The sequence below is a fragment of the Capsella rubella genome, unplaced genomic scaffold (genome assembly GCF_000375325.1).
Source record: "Capsella rubella cultivar Monte Gargano unplaced genomic scaffold, Caprub1_0 scaffold_1, whole genome shotgun sequence".
In the NCBI taxonomy this organism is placed as follows: domain Eukaryota; kingdom Viridiplantae; phylum Streptophyta; class Magnoliopsida; order Brassicales; family Brassicaceae; genus Capsella; species Capsella rubella.
Genome location: NW_006238923.1, coordinates 2,886,393 through 2,903,266, shown reverse-complemented (window position 1 = coordinate 2,903,266; position 16,874 = coordinate 2,886,393). Strand labels below are relative to the sequence as shown.

At 36.7% G+C, this 16,874-nt stretch overlaps 4 protein-coding genes across 7 annotated transcripts; 3 read left to right on the top strand and 1 right to left on the bottom strand.

Annotated features, from left to right (window-relative positions):
• Positions 1-1,898: 1,898 nt before the first annotated feature.
• Positions 1,899-5,877, top strand: LOC17897734 (vesicle-associated protein 2-2). 2 transcript variants are annotated; one of them, XM_006304943.2, is made up of 9 exons: positions 1,899-2,125; positions 2,859-2,963; positions 3,460-3,530; positions 3,663-3,744; positions 4,130-4,245; positions 4,337-4,519; positions 4,681-5,172; positions 5,251-5,328; positions 5,425-5,877. In XM_006304943.2, exons 2-9 carry the CDS (start codon positions 2,915-2,917, stop codon positions 5,536-5,538), a joined length of 1,185 nt encoding a protein of 394 aa, XP_006305005.1. In that variant the 5' UTR covers positions 1,899-2,125; positions 2,859-2,914; the 3' UTR covers positions 5,539-5,877. The 2 variants fall into 2 exon arrangements, with proteins under 2 accessions (XP_006305005.1, XP_023645843.1); XM_023790075.1 differs by lacking the exon at positions 1,899-2,125 and adding an exon at positions 2,175-2,513.
• Positions 5,878-7,049: 1,172 nt separating this feature from the next.
• On the top strand, positions 7,050-8,362 carry LOC17896935 (myb-related protein 306). The gene is made up of 3 exons (XM_006305431.2): positions 7,050-7,226; positions 7,345-7,474; positions 7,603-8,362. The coding sequence occupies exons 1-3, from the start codon at positions 7,094-7,096 to the stop codon at positions 8,180-8,182; spliced, it is 843 nt and encodes a 280-aa protein (XP_006305493.1). The 5' UTR covers positions 7,050-7,093; the 3' UTR covers positions 8,183-8,362.
• A 2,432-nt stretch (positions 8,363-10,794) lies between these two features.
• On the top strand, positions 10,795-15,389 carry LOC17896922 (myosin-binding protein 1). Of its 3 annotated transcripts, none has more exons than XM_006306578.2 (4): positions 10,795-10,942; positions 11,441-13,525; positions 13,683-14,888; positions 15,017-15,389. In XM_006306578.2, exons 2-3 carry the CDS (start codon positions 11,485-11,487, stop codon positions 14,861-14,863), a joined length of 3,222 nt encoding a protein of 1,073 aa, XP_006306640.1. In that variant the 5' UTR covers positions 10,795-10,942; positions 11,441-11,484; the 3' UTR covers positions 14,864-14,888; positions 15,017-15,389. The 3 variants fall into 3 exon arrangements, with proteins under 3 accessions (XP_006306640.1, XP_023644669.1, XP_023644670.1); XM_023788901.1 differs by lacking the exon at positions 10,795-10,942 and adding an exon at positions 10,998-11,337; XM_023788902.1 differs by lacking the exon at positions 10,795-10,942 and adding an exon at positions 11,322-11,341.
• LOC17899306 lies at positions 15,143-16,731 on the bottom strand. The gene is made up of 2 exons (XM_006303532.2): positions 15,986-16,731; positions 15,143-15,839 (listed from the first exon to the last, which is right to left on the bottom strand). Exons 1-2 carry the CDS (start codon positions 16,473-16,475, stop codon positions 15,757-15,759), a joined length of 573 nt encoding a protein of 190 aa, XP_006303594.1. The 5' UTR covers positions 16,476-16,731; the 3' UTR covers positions 15,143-15,756.
• Between the last annotated feature and the right edge of the window lie 143 nt (positions 16,732-16,874).

Here is a 16,874-nt window from a genome sequence, read left to right as displayed (position 1 = left end):
CTTGCTTTCTTTGCAAGGTAGTCTGAGCGCCCGTTTTCCTTTCTCGGGATACGGCGGATATTGAAGTCCAAGAAAGAATTCTTCAGATCACGAAAGGAAGCATATTCAGCTGCAAACGTGGGCCAATCCGATGGCGCCTCCAAAACAGCAAGGATATCCGAACAATCCGTGGCAAAGCTAGCGTTGAAATGACTAAGCGCTAGCATACTCTCCATGGCCCAAATAAGGGAATCCCATTCAGCATGAAGGGGTGAGAGGGACCTTCTAACACTCTTGAGTCCAAACCAAGAGTGGCCTTGCGAGAAATTTCCTCTATCATCTAGTAGGATCCACCCAAGACCACTAAAGGGATCGGAATCCAGCCAGGAGGCATCACATTGGCATTCTAGAATTGGGGAGGATAGGGGCCTATGGACTACCAAAGGAGGTGGCGGAGGATCTGGCGAAGCATCTGCTTCCATAGCCCGCCGCCACACTTCTGCTTCATGAGTAGCAAGCAGAAGGGTCTCCTCAGGTGACACCCTTATATTCTCAAATAAAAACCTATTACGGGCTTTCCAAATAAACCACAAAATCCAGGGGAAGTTGTGGATATTGGATACGTCTATCTCCAATTCTTGACCTCTCCAAAAGAGAAAATCAAAATTGTAGAATAGAGATTGGCGAGGGATCACCGTCCCTGAAGAGGGTATTGGGGATAAAGCCCAGACCTGCCTAGCCGGAGGGCATTCGAAGAGGAGATGGTTAATTGATTCCTCTTCATGACCACAACGGAGGCAGTCTTTCTCCCTACCAATGTGTCGAGAGAAAAGTCTTTGGCAGGTTGCAACGCAACCCGAGAGACATTGCCACATGAAATGCTTTAGCTTTCTTGTGGTTTTAGTTTTCCACACTTGTGCCTGGAGTGCCGAAACATCCGGTCCCTGAAAAGGGAGGTCACAAGAAGGGCGGGAAAGATTTCTCGCGGCCCAATATCCTGACTTAACAGTATAATTCCCTGATTTTGTGTGAACCCAGCTATATCCGTCACTCAGGTAAGTCCGACTAGGGCGAATGCCCAGAATCAGAGGGATATCCGATGGGTCCACAATAGCATTCAGAAGTTCAAGCTTCCATTCCTGAGTATCCCTATTCAGTAGATCATTGACATACAGATGCGGATCCTGAAAAGGTAGAACACTTTTAGCAGGTCGAGGTGGGATGGTGGGAAGCCACGGGTCAGTCCATACCCGAGTTAACATTCCGGAGCCAACAGTTCTGCGCAGTTCTGAAATAATAATTATTAAGTGTTTAAAAATTAAAATTGTTAATTTTTTTTAATTAATATTTTTGTTTAAGATACCAAACTTAAAAACCTACCAATAATCCTACATAAAAACAAAAAACAAAAATACATATCTTAAACTCTACACTTTTAATATTAATTATTAAATTAATTCTAACATTCACTCATTTAATCCTACCATTGAGGATGGTCTTACCAATCTTTGTTATATTGTGGATTCAAATATCGCTTTTGTGGAAAGCAAAAGATATACAACATAGAAAAGAAAACAATTAAAAGGGAAGCAAAAGAAGTTGGTGATCGGAATCAGAATCACGCGTCTTATCCTCTCTATGCGCATTCAAACTTAAATTAATTACACTATTAGTATAAGATAATAAACACATTCTCACGACAATGACATTTACATATTTTGGCATCTAACGAATGTAATCTCACTTAATTTTTGTTTCTTTCGTCGTAAATCTCACTTCATTTTTTTTTTGTATTTATTTGCACTTTTCGATCCTATACTCAGTCTTGTTCTTGTATTATACTCAAGAAAAAAAAATATAAGTCGCAACAAATTATGATTAGTAATTGCTGTTAGGTACAACAAATATTCACCGTCTCAATCTCAGTACCATACTTTTTTTTTTTTTGTGTGTTTTTCTTATAGATTTTTAATGAATTGTATGAACACATTAACACATTTCCATACTTGGCCTTCACTGCTTGTACCCACCTCTTCCCCTTCCCCTTCCCCTTCAGATTAGTTCTTGCACTTCTCATCCCTTTCTCAATCGCTGCTTCTTCTTTTCTCTCTCTCTCAAGTTCCGTTCGTTCTTCGTCGGAGATACGGTAAGCTTTTCGTCCGATTTCATCTGCCTCCTTTGATCATCATCGTTTTGTGTTTGTTTTGAAGCTAGTAGGTTCCTTCCTCGAGTTCTGTGATTTTCTTCTTTAGAATTTTGCTTAGAAATTCAAATCGCTAGGCCTCTGTAAGATCTATGTGATCTGAGTTTACTATTGGCTAACGGATCCCGAGGAGTCGCTCCTCGAAAACGTCGTCGTTCCATTTCCCCCCCTTTTGTTTTGATACGAGCAGTTGAGTACTACTATAGGGCCTTTGGAGGCGTAACTAGATCGTTGTCAAACAGTTTGAACGATTTGATTTTCCGGCTAGTCGAAAGCGCGTTGCCGACAAATCGTGTCGGCCGAATCGCTGAGAAAAGACGAACGCATTCAGGTAAAAGAAGTCACGATTGAGTTTTCGAGCGAGTTCGTACCGTCGGATTTAAGAACGCGTCGTCGACGAGTTAGTGAGCTGGTTCGTTTATGGTTGCGGAAGACTCGAAACATTTGTTTTTCTTAGAGTGTAAAACTTTTCTGCATCTGAATTCACAACTTGTTTTTTTTTTTTTTTTTGGGATTTCTCTGTTGTTCTGGTTGACTGTTTGGTTAGATTTGTCATTATTGGAGAACTGAGTTTTATGATCTGATTTTGTTGTCCTTTTGAGTATCAAACATTTCATGGTTGGGTGAACTGAGCTGATCTAAATACGTTTTTCTCCTCTAATTTTTGTTGAAATAGGGGTGGAGGGAATCCTGCTGCTAGTGGTTGAGACTGAGTGATTTTGTCACAGCAACATGAATATGCCGCTGTTAGATATTCAACCGCCGACATTGAAGTTTGTAGGTAAGACATTTGGAGACTAATTCTAAATAAATTGCAAAAGGATATTTTTGAGTTTAGCGATAGACACTGTGGTCCTGGTTTATAGTTTCTTCTTTTTGTAAAGTATGGATCTCATAGCTAAAGTCCTAGGGTGTGGCTGAATAGTCTGTCATCAGTTTAGCAGAAAACTATGTCCGAGAGACATGTTCCAGTTATGGACAGAGAGGTTTCTGAATTCTCACTGCTTTCAAATTAGAATTCCGTCACAGTGGTCTGTTGATTATTGGTCGGTTCTCCTGCAAGATGAGTTAATTTGATGTCAATGTGGCTGTTTTTTTGACGAATTTTCAAACTACTTCCTGCTGATTGCTTTGTATATGGTGAAATTCTGTGATGTGGTTTCTTTCCTGTCATTTCGAGTCTGAGGATCCATAATAAATTGGAAATTGTGGATAAAATATATGTGCCTTGGAACTGTTATCCTTGTAATACTGCTAACTGGTTTCCTCTTCTGTAGTTGACCTGAAGAAGCAGAGTTCATGTGTGGTACAGCTAACCAATAAAACCCATCATTATGTTGCATTTAAGGTCTAAAGAACATTCTTCTCAAACTTCTTCTCTATCTTTAAGGCTTCAGGATATCAAATATCTTTTCTGAGAAAAATGTATTTTTGTTCTGCATTTTAAATCTAAACTAAATGTGGTATTGGTTTTTGAAAGGTTAAAACCACGTCACCAAAGAAGTACTGTGTTCGCCCAAATGTTGGCGTTGTTGCACCAAAATCATCCTGTGAATTCTCTGGTATTCCTTCTTTTTATATCCTTCTCAACTGTGCTTGAATTTCTTGCACCTACATTCTTAGGCCGATGTGATAAGTTGTTGCATGATTTTTACGTGGGGCGGGCGAATAGAATATATGCATAGGCTTTTCCCCTTGGACTCCGAACAGCGTTTAGACATTGTTTTAAGATCATAGGCTTTCAGAGTTTACAGTGTTGCTGTTCGAGAGTGAGAATATATCTGCTCCTGTACTGTGACTAAACTTCAAATATTTCTCATTACATGGAACCTGCGTTTTTGGTTTGTTTGAGCATTAAACGTTTTAAATCGGATGATTGATGGGTTCTTGCAGATTCCAATTCAGTCAATGCTTTGGTTTATTAAGTTGATTATGTTGTTGATGCAGTCATTATGCAAGCTTTTAAAGACCCACCTCCAGATATGGTTTGCAAAGACAAATTCTTAATCCAGAGTACTGCTGTACCTGCGGACACAACTGATGAAGACATCACAGCTAGCATGGTAAGCACTCCACCACTTGTTGAGGTTCTCTATCCAGAATTTCAGTTATTTTTCTGTGAAGTATATCTGTATGTCTATTTTTGCTTGGCAGTTTTCCAAAGTGGAAGGCAAACATATAGAGGAAAACAAACTAAGAGTCACTCTCGTGAAGCCCTCTGACTTGCCTGAACTATCTCCAATCAATGGGACACCGACACAGGAAGCAGTATTTGAAGATTCCATCCTCAAGGATCGTTTGTATAATCAATCAGAGGCCCTTGCTCCGCCGCAATATGTAAGAAGAGTTTTTTGCCCTTTTCTCAACTGGTTTTGATGATTTGTTAGTGAAGACTGAAGAGTAGTTATTTTCCACCAAATCCATTATAGCTTTTAGCCTAGGGTGCAACAGGTAGTTTCTTATATATGTTGTTTCTTTAATTGAATTTTTTTGTCTAGGAGGGTGAGATTGTAAAAGAGCCTAGGGTGGTTGGACATGATGAGTTAAAGGCAGCCGACAATGCAAAGGAGTTAAAGCCACCAAAGATGGGCACTGCGGATTTTATGGAAGATTTATACACTGCTAGTGACCTGAAGGCAACTAAAGATAGTTACGATCCATCGAGGATGCCAAAAGGAACTGAATTTGATCCAATCAGGTCTCAGAAGGATGCAGATGATGGAAGGAGGATTCAGGAAACAAATAATTTGGACATTCCCATGAAGAAGGCCATGGATATACCTAGGGATCACGGGTTCACTAATGGAATAACTTCAGTTGCCAGTGGAACCTATCCTGACGAACCAAAGATACCTACTAAAGAGAGAGATGGTTTCCAGGTGCTTAAAACAGATGGTCAGCATGTCAAAGGATTGGATGAAATTAAGTTGGCTAAAGACATTGAGGAGATGAAGCTGAAAGTAGATGCTCTTGAATCCAAATTAAAACAGGTCTGGTTATCGAATTTTGAAATCAATAACTTCCGTGCTATCAATGTTACTGTGCTAAAGAGTTAAAGTCTGATGCAGGCCGATTCAACTATTTCGAAGCTAATGGAAGAGCGGTCTGTAAGCTCCCAGCATAGACAAAGTTTGCAACATGAGCTGGTAAGAATACTAGTGACAAAACATAGCTGTTTCGTTCTCCTAGAACCAAAACAGTGTCTCAATAATAACAAAAGGTTGTATCATGATATGATGCAGGCGGAAATGAGAACGAAGAAGATAGTGAAAGAAGTGCACATTGGGTTCCCACTGCTGTTTGTATGCATTGTGGCATTCATAAGCATTGTTATCGGGTATTGTCTGCGCACTTGACTGCTGGATTCGGTAGTTATATGATATCAAGTGTGCAGTCGAATATATAGACGAAGAAGAGAAAAGGATTAGTGTGTCTGTTTGGGTTTTGCGCTTTGTGGGAGAGTATAAAATGATTCTCTCCGGCACATTTAAGATGGACAATACAGACTGTATAGCGTTGGCGTTAGTTAACAGAAGGACATATGGTATGGTGGTGATATGCTTTGTTTCTCTGCTCTTTTACTAAGTTGAAGCAGTTTGTTGGATTTGTCTCTTCTGAGTTTCCTTCCCTTGCTTTTGTTTTTGTTCTTTATGATCAATCATCATCGGATAGACTAGGGTCTGGGTTTATTTAAATTTACTCGTACCTTTATTTGGTTTATGCAGTTTAGGTTTCGTTTGGGTGCATCTTGTTCGGTTTCACAGAAAATCAATTTTAATACGATAAAGATTATGTTCATATAATAATTATATATATTTAGGGTTTTTATGTTACTAGTAAAATTTAATCTTCTCAGTGACTTTCGGTTTGGTTAAGCTAAAAATCGGTTTCTATTATGGGATTTCTTTTCCTGGGTCTTTAAACACATTTTTTCGATTCAATTTTGGTTTAGAGGGTAGACATTTTGGTTTGGTTTGGCTTATCCTTAAAAAAAAAAACATAATTCGCATCCTTGATACATATAGGCAGTCAGGCACGCAGATGACAAAATACGGAAAAAACATGAGACTTGTTAGAATCAGCATCGAAAATTATATAATTAAAGGGTCATTTTCACATTTTGCTAAGGTTTTAAGTTGTAAGAATATTGGTTAAACATAGAGGCAACGAGAGATGCGTGATGTATACATGAAAACAAAAAAAAGACATGGATCTAGAGAGGCAAGCAAAATGTAATTTTTTTTTTTTTCTTTTTTTTTTTTTTCCAAGTTGCAGTGAATGGATTCCCTTTAATCATGGAGGAAATCAGTGAAATAGTTGTCCCGTTTCTTATCACTAATAGCTTTTATCTTTGATTGTTTTCTTACCACAAATACAACTATTAATATCACAAGAATGTAGCTTGCTACTCTTCTTCCATTTTATGAATTTGATTGTCATTAATTATATTTTATTCGTACGTAATACATATACAATCTATACACGAGTCCGTGAATTACCAACGAAATTTCCAAACTAAGTAATTTGTTTTTATCGATACACTATGTATCCCATCTTTCTTCAGATAAACATTTCCTTTTCTAGAAATATTTTGACGGATCATTTGCTATATTATTTAGTAACGTTTTCTTAAGGGTGATACATTGTTTTTTTAATGGAGCTCTCAACCTAATCTTCGTTAATTGACTAGGCAAAAATAGTTAATGGAAAAGGCAGAGTGACTCGTGAGCTTGGCAGATCCATAATAGGTTGTCAAGAAAAAGCAGAGTTAAAAGTTCTTCCCTCTTCTTTAAGTCACCCATTAATTTCACATATACATATACATACATGTTGCATTTAATTCATATACATATTAACACATCTATAAAGAGAGCATAAGACTCAGAGAGAGCTAGAGAAAGAGAGAGAAAGATGGGTAGGCCTCCATGCTGTGATAAGATAGGGATCAAGAAAGGACCATGGACGCCTGAAGAAGACATCATTCTTGTTTCTTACATCCAAGAACATGGCCCTGGAAACTGGAGATCTGTTCCCACCAACACTGGTCATCATCTTTCTTATAACATATATATGTGTTTCTTCTAGCTAGTGTATATTTATTTTTCTTCCTTTTTTGTTTGTATGTGGTCTCCTTATGTTTGTTGTATATTTGCTTTTAAAAGGGTTAATGAGATGCAGCAAAAGTTGTAGACTGAGATGGACAAATTATCTGAGACCTGGAATCAAACGAGGAAACTTTACTCCTCATGAGGAAGGAATGATCATTCACTTGCAAGCCTTATTGGGTAACAAGTAATCTAAAAACAAAAGCATCTATATCTCTTCATCTTTTTTTGATTATCTTGAAGATCACATATAGATATATACCCTAGCTAAATCGTCTTATTGTCTATGTGTGTGGATGTGGGTTGAATCAAAAGATGGGCGTCCATAGCTTCATACCTACCACAAAGAACAGACAACGATATCAAGAACTACTGGAACACACATTTGAAGAAGAAGCTCAACAAGTCCGAGTGTGATCAGGAGAGAAGCAGATCATCAGAGAACATGACGTTGCAAACTTCTGCCACAAGAAACACCATCAATCATAGATCTACCTATGCTTCAAGCACCGAAAACATTTCCCGCCTTCTCGAGGGTTGGATGAGGGCATCCCCAAAGAGTAGCACAGCTAATTTCTTGGAACAGAAAATGCAGAATCATCAGACGAACAACCTCATGGATCAGTCTCCGTACGAGCAGCTACAAGGTTCTTGGGAAGAGGCCGGTCACCATAGCAAAAGAAGCAATGGGGGATTAGGTGATGGTCCAAAGATTACAGAGAATAACATCGGTGGTGATCATGAAGATGGTGGTGATGATTATGATGAGGAGGAGCACAACGCTACTCCACCATTGACATTTATTGAGAAATGGCTATTGGAGGAAACAAGTGCTACTGCAGGGGGTCAAATGGAAGAGATGAGCCACTTGATGGAGCTCTCTAATATGCTTTAATTGTGACCTATTCTCCTTTTTTCTTTCTTTTTCCCTTGTGAATCGTATTAATGAGACTGCTAATTTTTATATTTTCTATAGGAAAAATAAAGAAACTACAAGACAAAATATCACATGTTTATTGGTTTCTCTAAGATCTATATATATAGTTAAATGCTCACTGCATAAAGTTGTAACTAATCTAAAGTTGTGTTGACTCATTTATATGAATAAAATGTACTCTCTAAGACTCGTATAGAAACTAGTTAACGCTATTTCAAACCCACGTAGAATGCAAAAAAATATCAAAGGGGAAGTCGTGTTGCCATTTAGTCCATATATGAAAAACAAGATGGATGTATTAAATTAAAAGCTTTGATTGTATACACAAAAAAAGAGCTATAGTGATCGTTTATATAAAATAAGAAATCAGAAACAATAATATGAAATAGAGAAATGTAGGACCTCCATATAACTAATTAAGGATGGATAAGTATGTAAGACCAACATTATAGGCAAGATCTTAGACAATTCTTACGATTATTTGTGATTTAATTAAATTAAAAATACATCAAAATGACTAAGAAGCTATCTTATTTAAGATCTAAATAGTGTGCTAAGAAGCGTACACGTGACATGATTCTATTGGGTAGTAGGATAAATATATATATTTATTTCTAATTTTATTAAAAAGTCACTATAAAATTTGAAATTTATATTTATAGAAACAAATTATCTTTATATATGTGTAAATTTAAAATACCGCATAAATACATTTTAAAAACCTTTTAAAAATTATTTAAAAACCTTATAAAAACTTTGTAAACCTTTTAAAAACCTTGTAAAACCTTATAAATGTCGTTTAGAACCTTTTAAAACCTTATAATAATTTGGATTTAGTCTTCCCGTAGTAATGATGATCTTGATGTACCTTATCAACCATATAAAAGTTTATAATTTTTCATATTTGAAAAGGGGTATTTTTAAAAATGGATAGAAAAGAAGAGTATTTTCAAAAAGTGATACACTAAAAGGAACATTCATCAAAAATTCTCTAGGATAAGTGCCCATATAAAGGAACCATATAAAATAAATTTTCTTAAATTTTCTTAATTTTCTCTTCTTTCTTTCTTTCCTTAATTTTATCTTATGTATGTTTTAAATTTTAAATTTTTCAATAATTATAAAGTTGTTTCAAATTATAAATTTTAATTTAATTTAATTTTTATATAATTTTTCTTTTCCTAAGATCCTTAACCTAAGATACTACAAATAAAGATGTCTCAAAACTAAAAACACAAGTACAACTCTTAACTCTTACTTTTTCAAATTTATTATTAAACTAACTATAAGATTAAAATGTTAGATACCATTGATAATCTTACTCTAAATGGAAGAGATGAAGAAGCCACACGTAATTATCGCTCTGAAAAGGGCTGCCTTATATATATGGTGGTAGTCACAATCTTCTCAATCACTGCACTAAATATTGTTGAGGATTTTAGCATTAATTTATTAAATGCACAATACATACAAATAGTATCATTCTTCAGTTTATCATTGTCTCCATTCAAAGAATTGAATACATATCTCTAGCTGGCCCTTAAATTATTAGACGTCTGAGAGATCTCTAGCTTCGTAATGTAGCACTTGATCACAACCAAATAAAGCTAGCAGCTACTATTGTTTTTTTTTGCCCCAAAATAAAATAAAGTTAGTATTATTGTTTACGGCTCATAATCTCTCAAGTAGGTTCGCTAATGATGATAACTAAAAAAAAATATTAAAAATTAACAATCAAATGCAAGTCAAAAATGAGCAACAAGGTACGTACGTATATATAACTTTTTATTAAAATGCTGGACAGCCAAAAATCAATTAACAATGAAACATTTTTCTTACCATCTTTTTGGCAAAAGATATATAGCATATATTTTCAAGCTTTTCTTAGAGCTAAATAAAATTTTCTATTTAAATGATTTCTTATCAAATCATAATTATTTTTTATATCGTTACCTAAACCATATTTTTGTACAATATTAGCCAAAAAAAAAAAATCATACAACGACATTAATTTAATTTATTCATTCAAATACGATAATATAAAATTAATATTCTAATATACATATATTTTTATATAAATAAAAAAATGTGTTTACACTTTTACACACGCTACCTTTTTTGCTCTAAAAAATTGCAACTTTCGGCAGCCGTTTTTGGAATCAGTAGCCGACTCTCTTCCGTCCCACACATCTTCTTCGCTTTCAATCTTTGCCTAACATTTATTTTATTCATTAAAAAAAAAGTTAACAAAAAAACAAAAGATTAATAAGGTTTTAATACGAATATTACGACTTTTTTTTTTGTGATAACCAATGTTTCCACTACTGTAGTTGATCTTATATGGTTTGGTTGATTGAATAGAAATAAAATAGATCTCATTCAATTCAACATTGTCTCTCACAAAAGGAAATTTATTAATTTTAAAATTTAGCGATTGAATTGTGAAGACTACGTGCAGAGTCCTTGCTGGGTCTCTCCTCTCTCCTACTATGTATGGGCTTTCCTTTTTTTTTTTTTTTTTTTTTTTCTTTAATATATATACACAGTAAGTGAATGGGATCAATGTTGTTGTTTTCTGGGAACGTCTCTCTCTCAAAGAAAAAAAAAACACAACTTTACTAGATTTTTGGAATTTTCACCGTCAACTCTGTCATTCAAACCCCGATCCCAAGATATACTACTTCCTTTGACTCTCGGTGATACTCTTATGATTCAAAGGTTTGATTTTTATTATCATACAGAAGAGCTTTGTTTTGTTGATCATATAGATTTGTGGGTTTTGATCTTCTATATAAGCTTAGCTTGGTGATCTTTCTTTCTAATTTTTTTGACTTGTGCTCAAAATCGTGAGTTGAGCTGTCAATTCTTCTTTTAGATCTCTTTTCCTTTTTTTCCTTTTCTTTGTGGGCGGCATGCAGCTTTGGAAATCTTTTTGTATGAATCTACTTCTGTTTCAATTGCTGACTTTACAAAACTATTGATCTTCCTGTCCTGAAAATACTAAGAAGATCAAATTTCTGTATGTCTGCTTTTGGTCAACCTTATGCTTCTTGTCTCTGTTTTCGTCCTCAATCTGCAAAACAATTCACTTGTAAAAATCGGATCGAATTCTGGAAAGTACTTGTTATTTTTTTCATGTTTGTTTCATTGTTTTTTTTTTTTTTCTCATATAGTTGCACTCTAACTAATTGTTTGATGTGTATCTCATTAATACAGATTTGAAACCTGATTGGTTCTTGATCTTATGTTTCTACCAAAAGATGTCTACTAGACAAATATCGTCTGCAGTAAAATCACAGATGGGTTCACGGAGTTTCACTAGAGCTTTGGCATTAGCCTTTAACGAGTGGCTACTGATGTTGATGCTCTTTCTTAACTCCCTATTCTCCTATGTGGTCACGAGGTTTGCAGATTACTCCCAGCTTCAGTCTCCATGTTTGATGTGCTCAAATCTTGATCATATTCTCGGGAGGACTAAACATTTTAAGAAACCTCATTGGGATATTATTTGCTCTAAACACAAATCAGAGATCTCCTCATTGGTTTACTGTCACGCTCACGGGAAGCTTGTTGATGTCCGAGGGATGTGCGAGACTTGCCTTTTCTCTTTTGCTACAACCAATAAGTCCAATGCTGAAACTTACAGATTGTTGGTTGGTAAATTGGGTGATAATTCTTACTTTGGATCCAATAGTGATCGGAGCACAAATCCAAATTGCTCTAAACTTACAGATTGTACATGCTGTAATCAGCTATGGGGGCCTCAAACCGCTGATACTCAAGTAGCCGAACGAGAAATGCTACCGAAGATTGGGTTACTTAGTAAAGTGAGAACCGGGAAGCAGTCTACGCCCAAGAAAAGTGTCAGGTTCAATCACTTGCCTGATGTTGGGTATACTGAGCTCAAGATTCATTCAGATACTGAATCAGAAGCTGCATTTCCAGATACTGAACCAAAGCAAGAATCTTCACCAAGTTATATGCCTAATGCTGGGTACAATGAGCCCAAGATTGGTTTGGTTGGTGATGTGAGAACCGAGAAGCCATCTACACCCAAGAAAAGTGTTAGGTTCAATCATTTGCCCGATGTGGGGTACTCTGAGCTTAAAATTCACTCAGACACTGAATCAGAAGCTGTTCTTTCAGAAGATGAAGGTGTAGTCGTTAAAGAAGAGGATCATAAATTTCATACTGTGGATCTTCAGACTCCTCCAATTATCACCTTGCCTTATGATTTGGCTACCGACAAGCTGCTGAACCTTGATTTCCATTTGCAGCCTTTGACCACTCAAAATTACCAAGAGGAAGTTCTGTTGGAAGAGATCAATTGGAGAACTTATTCCTCATTTCCTGAGCTTTTTCCAATTGATGGTGTGCCTGAAACTTCAGAGAAGGTGTTGAAGGAGGAAGAGATCATTTCTTCAGATAATCTTTTCTTAACATCACGCGCCATGGATTATTTTGCAGCTGTTTCAGATGAGAAAGAAGAGCCAATTTGCCTCCACGATATTACTTTAACACCAGATTCAATGGAACATTCGGCAAATGCCTCTATAGTGAAGGAGACTGAGCTTATTTGCCTCAGTGATGTTACCTCAACATCATGCGCCATGGAACATTCTGAAGTTTTTCTAATGGGGAATGAAGAGCCGGTTCACGTCCAAGATATATCTTTAACACCAGATTTTAAGGAAAATCCTGCAAATGCCTCCGTAATGGAGGAGACTGAGCTTATTTGTCTAAATGATGTTACTTCAACATTACACACAATGGAACATTCTGCAGTTATTTTAAAGGAGAACGAAGAGCCAATTCGCCTCCATGACACTACTCTAACATCAGATTTTGTGGAGAATCCTGCAAATGCGTCCTTAATGGAAGAGACTGAGTTTATCTGCCTCAATGATGTTTCTTCAACATCACGCACAATGGAATATTCTGCAGCTGTTTCAGAGGAGAAAGAAGAGACGATTCCCCTCCAAGATATTTCTCTAACGCCAGAGTTTAAGGAAAACCCTGCAAATGTCTCCTTAGCGGAAGAGACTGAGCTTATTTGCCTCAATGATGTTACTTCAACATCAAAAGCTGCTGAAACTCCTGAAGATGTCTTTAAAGGAATTGAACTTATATCCTTCCATGATGTTTCTCTAGACGAGGTTCCTGACTCACTCACTACAAACGAAACATCTGTTGAGATGTTGAAGGAGAAGGACACACATCAAGCTGATATTACCTCTCTGGAATCTGAATATATAGTTGTACCATCTCCAAATTCCATGCCTGAAAATTCAGTCGAAAACTGTAAGTTTAAACTCCCATTGAATTCAATCTCCAGCTTTTTTTTATTTCTATGATGGCTATGAAATGTAAATCAAGATTATATAGTTAGCTTGTGTAAGCTTAAAATTATACATGAATAGTTATTGATCTCTAATAGGCAAATGAATTTTCATATCAGGTGTACCAGACAACAAGGAAATGCAAGAGACATCTCTTACAGGCTCTTTATTGTCTGAAACGGCTCCACGGGACGTCACTTCTCATACAGAAGCAGCTATTGAATCAGAATCCTCTTCCTTCAACTCAATGTCGGTGGCAGTGGAAACAAACCAATATTCAGGGGAGTTACTGGATCTTGCAGATGCATACAATATCGTTGTAGGCAATGAGAGCAACAAGGATGGTAATGGAAGAGAACAAATAGAAAATTGGATGAAGAAAGATACATCTAGAGTTAGCGAAGACCTTAAAGCTCTTCTTACTCAAATATCAGCTTCACGTGGGATAGAGTTTTTGTCGCCTAGAGATGTAAGCCCCAAGATATCCGTTAACAGTAGTGATCAGGATACAAAGAACCTAGATCATGATATGCAGCTGCTACTTCAGAAGAGAATGCTCGAAAGGAATGAGAGCAACTTATCGTTGGAAGGAGTTTCTGTGAGTGAAATCGAGGGGGAAAGTGAGAGTGATCGGTTGAAGAGGCAGGTTGAATACGACATGAAATTGCTGACTGGTTTATACAAAGAATTGGAGGAAGAAAGAAGCGCTTCAGCGGTTGCTACAAACCAAGCAATGGCTATGATTACGAGGTTACAGGAAGAGAAAGCGTCATTCCAAATGGAAGCTTTGCAGAACCTGAGGATGATGGAAGAACAAGCGGAGTATGATATGGAAGCAATACAAAGACTGAATGATTTACTAGTTGAGAGAGAGAAACTTATTCAAGATTTAGAAGCTGAGATTGAATACTTCCGGGACCAGACCCCGCAGAAGAAGAATAAGCTAGATGTTGCAGAAAAGGTCACCGAAATGGATTCACCTAGTGAGGGAATGAGCAACAAGATACAGAGTTGTTTAGTTGGGTTTGATGAAGAGAGATTATATATCTCTAGTTGTTTGGAGAAGATTGAAAACAGAGTAACTGGCGAGGCTCATGGCGACAATCTACCAGCACAAGAATCTGTTTCTGAGCTACAGGAGAGAGTAGAAAGGCTGAAGGGAGACTTATACTTTCTAGAACAGGTCATGAACTCTCTCGGGCATGGGAATGAAGGCATGCAATTTGTCAAGGAAATAGCTTCCCATTTGCAAACTCTGCGGAGTCTCAGCATGAAAAGAGAAGATCATACAGAGAGTTGATGCCGGCGTAACAACCTTCACAAAGGTATGTCCTCTCTTGCTTCTTTTATTTATTGTGTTCATTTTGGGGTTTTCCAAATCACTTCTATGGCTAAAATACACAAATGTCTTCTTCTAATCTTCTTCATCTGCCGTTGTGTTTTTATGTGTTAGATATATAATATATTCGTGGTGAGGACACTAAAAAAAAAAAAAAAAGCTTAAAGAAAGTGTACAGCATCGTCTTCATGGCCTTCCCCTTTGGTATACAATAATATCAGAATTTTTTTACAGTTTCATTTTTTGGGTTTGGTGTTCATAATTTTATTGTGGGGTTTTCACATTCTTTGTCTTTGGTTTACATTTTTCTTCTAGATTTTGAGTGAAGAGTGAATGTGGGTTTGTTCTGAAGTTCTCAATTGATTTGTTTTTTGAAATTAGTTAGATACTTAGATTGATATTTTTGTTTAGCATGTCAAAAGAGTCATGCAACTTGGTTATACTTGTTGTACATTTCTTGGTTATACGGAATGTCCTTTGTTAAATCTATATCTCTGTGTTGGTGTTAAGGAAAAAATTGTTAAAATATAGAATCTCGAATTTGGAAAATAACAAGAAGTTTGATGGAGTAATAATACAAATTTACAAAAGATAGTTTATAAGGCAAAAACAAAAAGAAGAAAACAAAAACCTAATATCTAAAGTAACATGTAAGACCTCCATGCATCTTTTCTCATTTCTTCTTTTACAACTTCAATAATCCGTCCTCCTCTGTCTCAGCCAAACTCCTTAATTAATCTGTCTTAAGATTTTTTAGTTTCTACAACACGTCTTTTCGCCCTCAGCCATATTTGTAATGTATCATTCTTCATGTCTCACTCGATCTCGTACACATCCATCTCTCACTTCTCTGTTTAGTTGGAAGATTGTATCACAGAACATGCCACAGCTTGTGCCCAGTGTCTCAGCCTCATTTTAACCAGTTGAGGACTATCTCCTGAAAGTTTATACAATACAACATTCAAAACAGCACCATATATGCATGTATAAACTCGAGTGAAAAGGTTAGGTTGCTATGATTTATATTTCCAAATTTTATGCTAATTAAGGAAATAGTGAAAAAACGTAAATATAAATGCATACCTGGAGACATAACTTTCAAAGAATCAGAGTCGCTTTTAGGACTACCGAAAGAGGAGGATCGGTCTCCAAGGGAAGTAGGTCGGGAGGATGACGAAGATCCACTGCTGCCTGGTGTAGAAACGGGTGAGACCTGACGAGTCACAGCAAAGTAAAGGTCCAATGCAGGCAAAGTAGTAGTAAGTTGTTGGCCTTGCTCCTCGTTAAACCCAAAACCTAGCTCAATAGATCCTTTGAGCTCACTCAAGTCCTCGTCGGTCAAGTTTTCTCCTCCTTCGTTATGCTTCTCAAGGTGCTGGAGCATCTGGCGGCGGCGACGCTCCCATGCTATGTCTCTTTGGGTCTCTAACATGGAGAGTTGCTTGGAGAGACGTTTCTTAGCCTTAACTCTCGGTGGTTCCAGTGGCATCTTTTGAAGCTCCTCTGCTTCGCTATCGTAGAGGGAGGAGGACGATGAGGTTGATACACTCAATGCTTCTCCAACCCTCACCATATTTTCTCTGTTGGTAATATTAGAAATATATCAGGCACGTTTATGATTATGTATCACAAGAAGCTGAATCTTTTTGCGGTTTGTGCCTTCTTGTACAAATTAGTCATATCTGCATATGTGTCTTTTTGTACAAGTTAGCTCATGTATATATGGGAGACTAAAGGGAATACTAAGAAGTTGTAAAAATGGATTTGAATCTCTCTTACGATTGTAATGGTGCTGACCGCGCCTAGATAGAACGCGGCCTGCACAAAATAATGTATAACTATGGAGAAGGAGACTGAATCAAAGCCAAGATCTCTCTCCTTCGAAATGACTCTTCCCGGGAGAAGAAAAGGGCAAAGAAGTTTTTTCTGTTTGGTTTATTTTTCGAGTGTACAGAAGAGATAAGGGTTTCTG

Bases quoted from the DNA above. Each gene is read 5' to 3' on its own strand.
- LOC17897734 (XM_006304943.2), top strand. From the start codon at position 2,915: ATGAATATGCCGCTGTTAGATATTCAACCGCCGACATTGAAGTTTGTA. The intron at 4,520-4,680 runs GTAAGAAGAGTT...TTTTTTGTCTAG, and splicing joins CCCTTGCTCCGCCGCAATAT to GAGGGTGAGATTGTAAAAGA. The intron at 5,329-5,424 runs GTAAGAATACTA...GATATGATGCAG, and splicing joins AAAGTTTGCAACATGAGCTG to GCGGAAATGAGAACGAAGAA.
- LOC17896935 (XM_006305431.2), top strand. From the start codon at position 7,094: ATGGGTAGGCCTCCATGCTGTGATAAGATAGGGATCAAGAAAGGACCA. The intron at 7,227-7,344 runs GTCATCATCTTT...TGCTTTTAAAAG, and splicing joins ATCTGTTCCCACCAACACTG to GGTTAATGAGATGCAGCAAA. The intron at 7,475-7,602 runs GTAATCTAAAAA...TTGAATCAAAAG, and splicing joins CAAGCCTTATTGGGTAACAA to ATGGGCGTCCATAGCTTCAT.
- LOC17896922 (XM_023788901.1), top strand. From the start codon at position 11,268: ATGCTTCTTGTCTCTGTTTTCGTCCTCAATCTGCAAAACAATTCACTT. The intron at 11,338-11,440 runs GAAAGTACTTGT...TCATTAATACAG, and splicing joins AAAAATCGGATCGAATTCTG to ATTTGAAACCTGATTGGTTC. The intron at 13,526-13,682 runs GTAAGTTTAAAC...TTTTCATATCAG, and splicing joins TGAAAATTCAGTCGAAAACT to GTGTACCAGACAACAAGGAA.
- LOC17899306 (XM_006303532.2), bottom strand. From the start codon at position 16,475: ATGGTGAGGGTTGGAGAAGCATTGAGTGTATCAACCTCATCGTCCTCC. The intron at 15,840-15,985 runs GTATGCATTTAT...ATAAACTTTCAG, and splicing joins TTTGAAAGTTATGTCTCCAG to GAGATAGTCCTCAACTGGTT.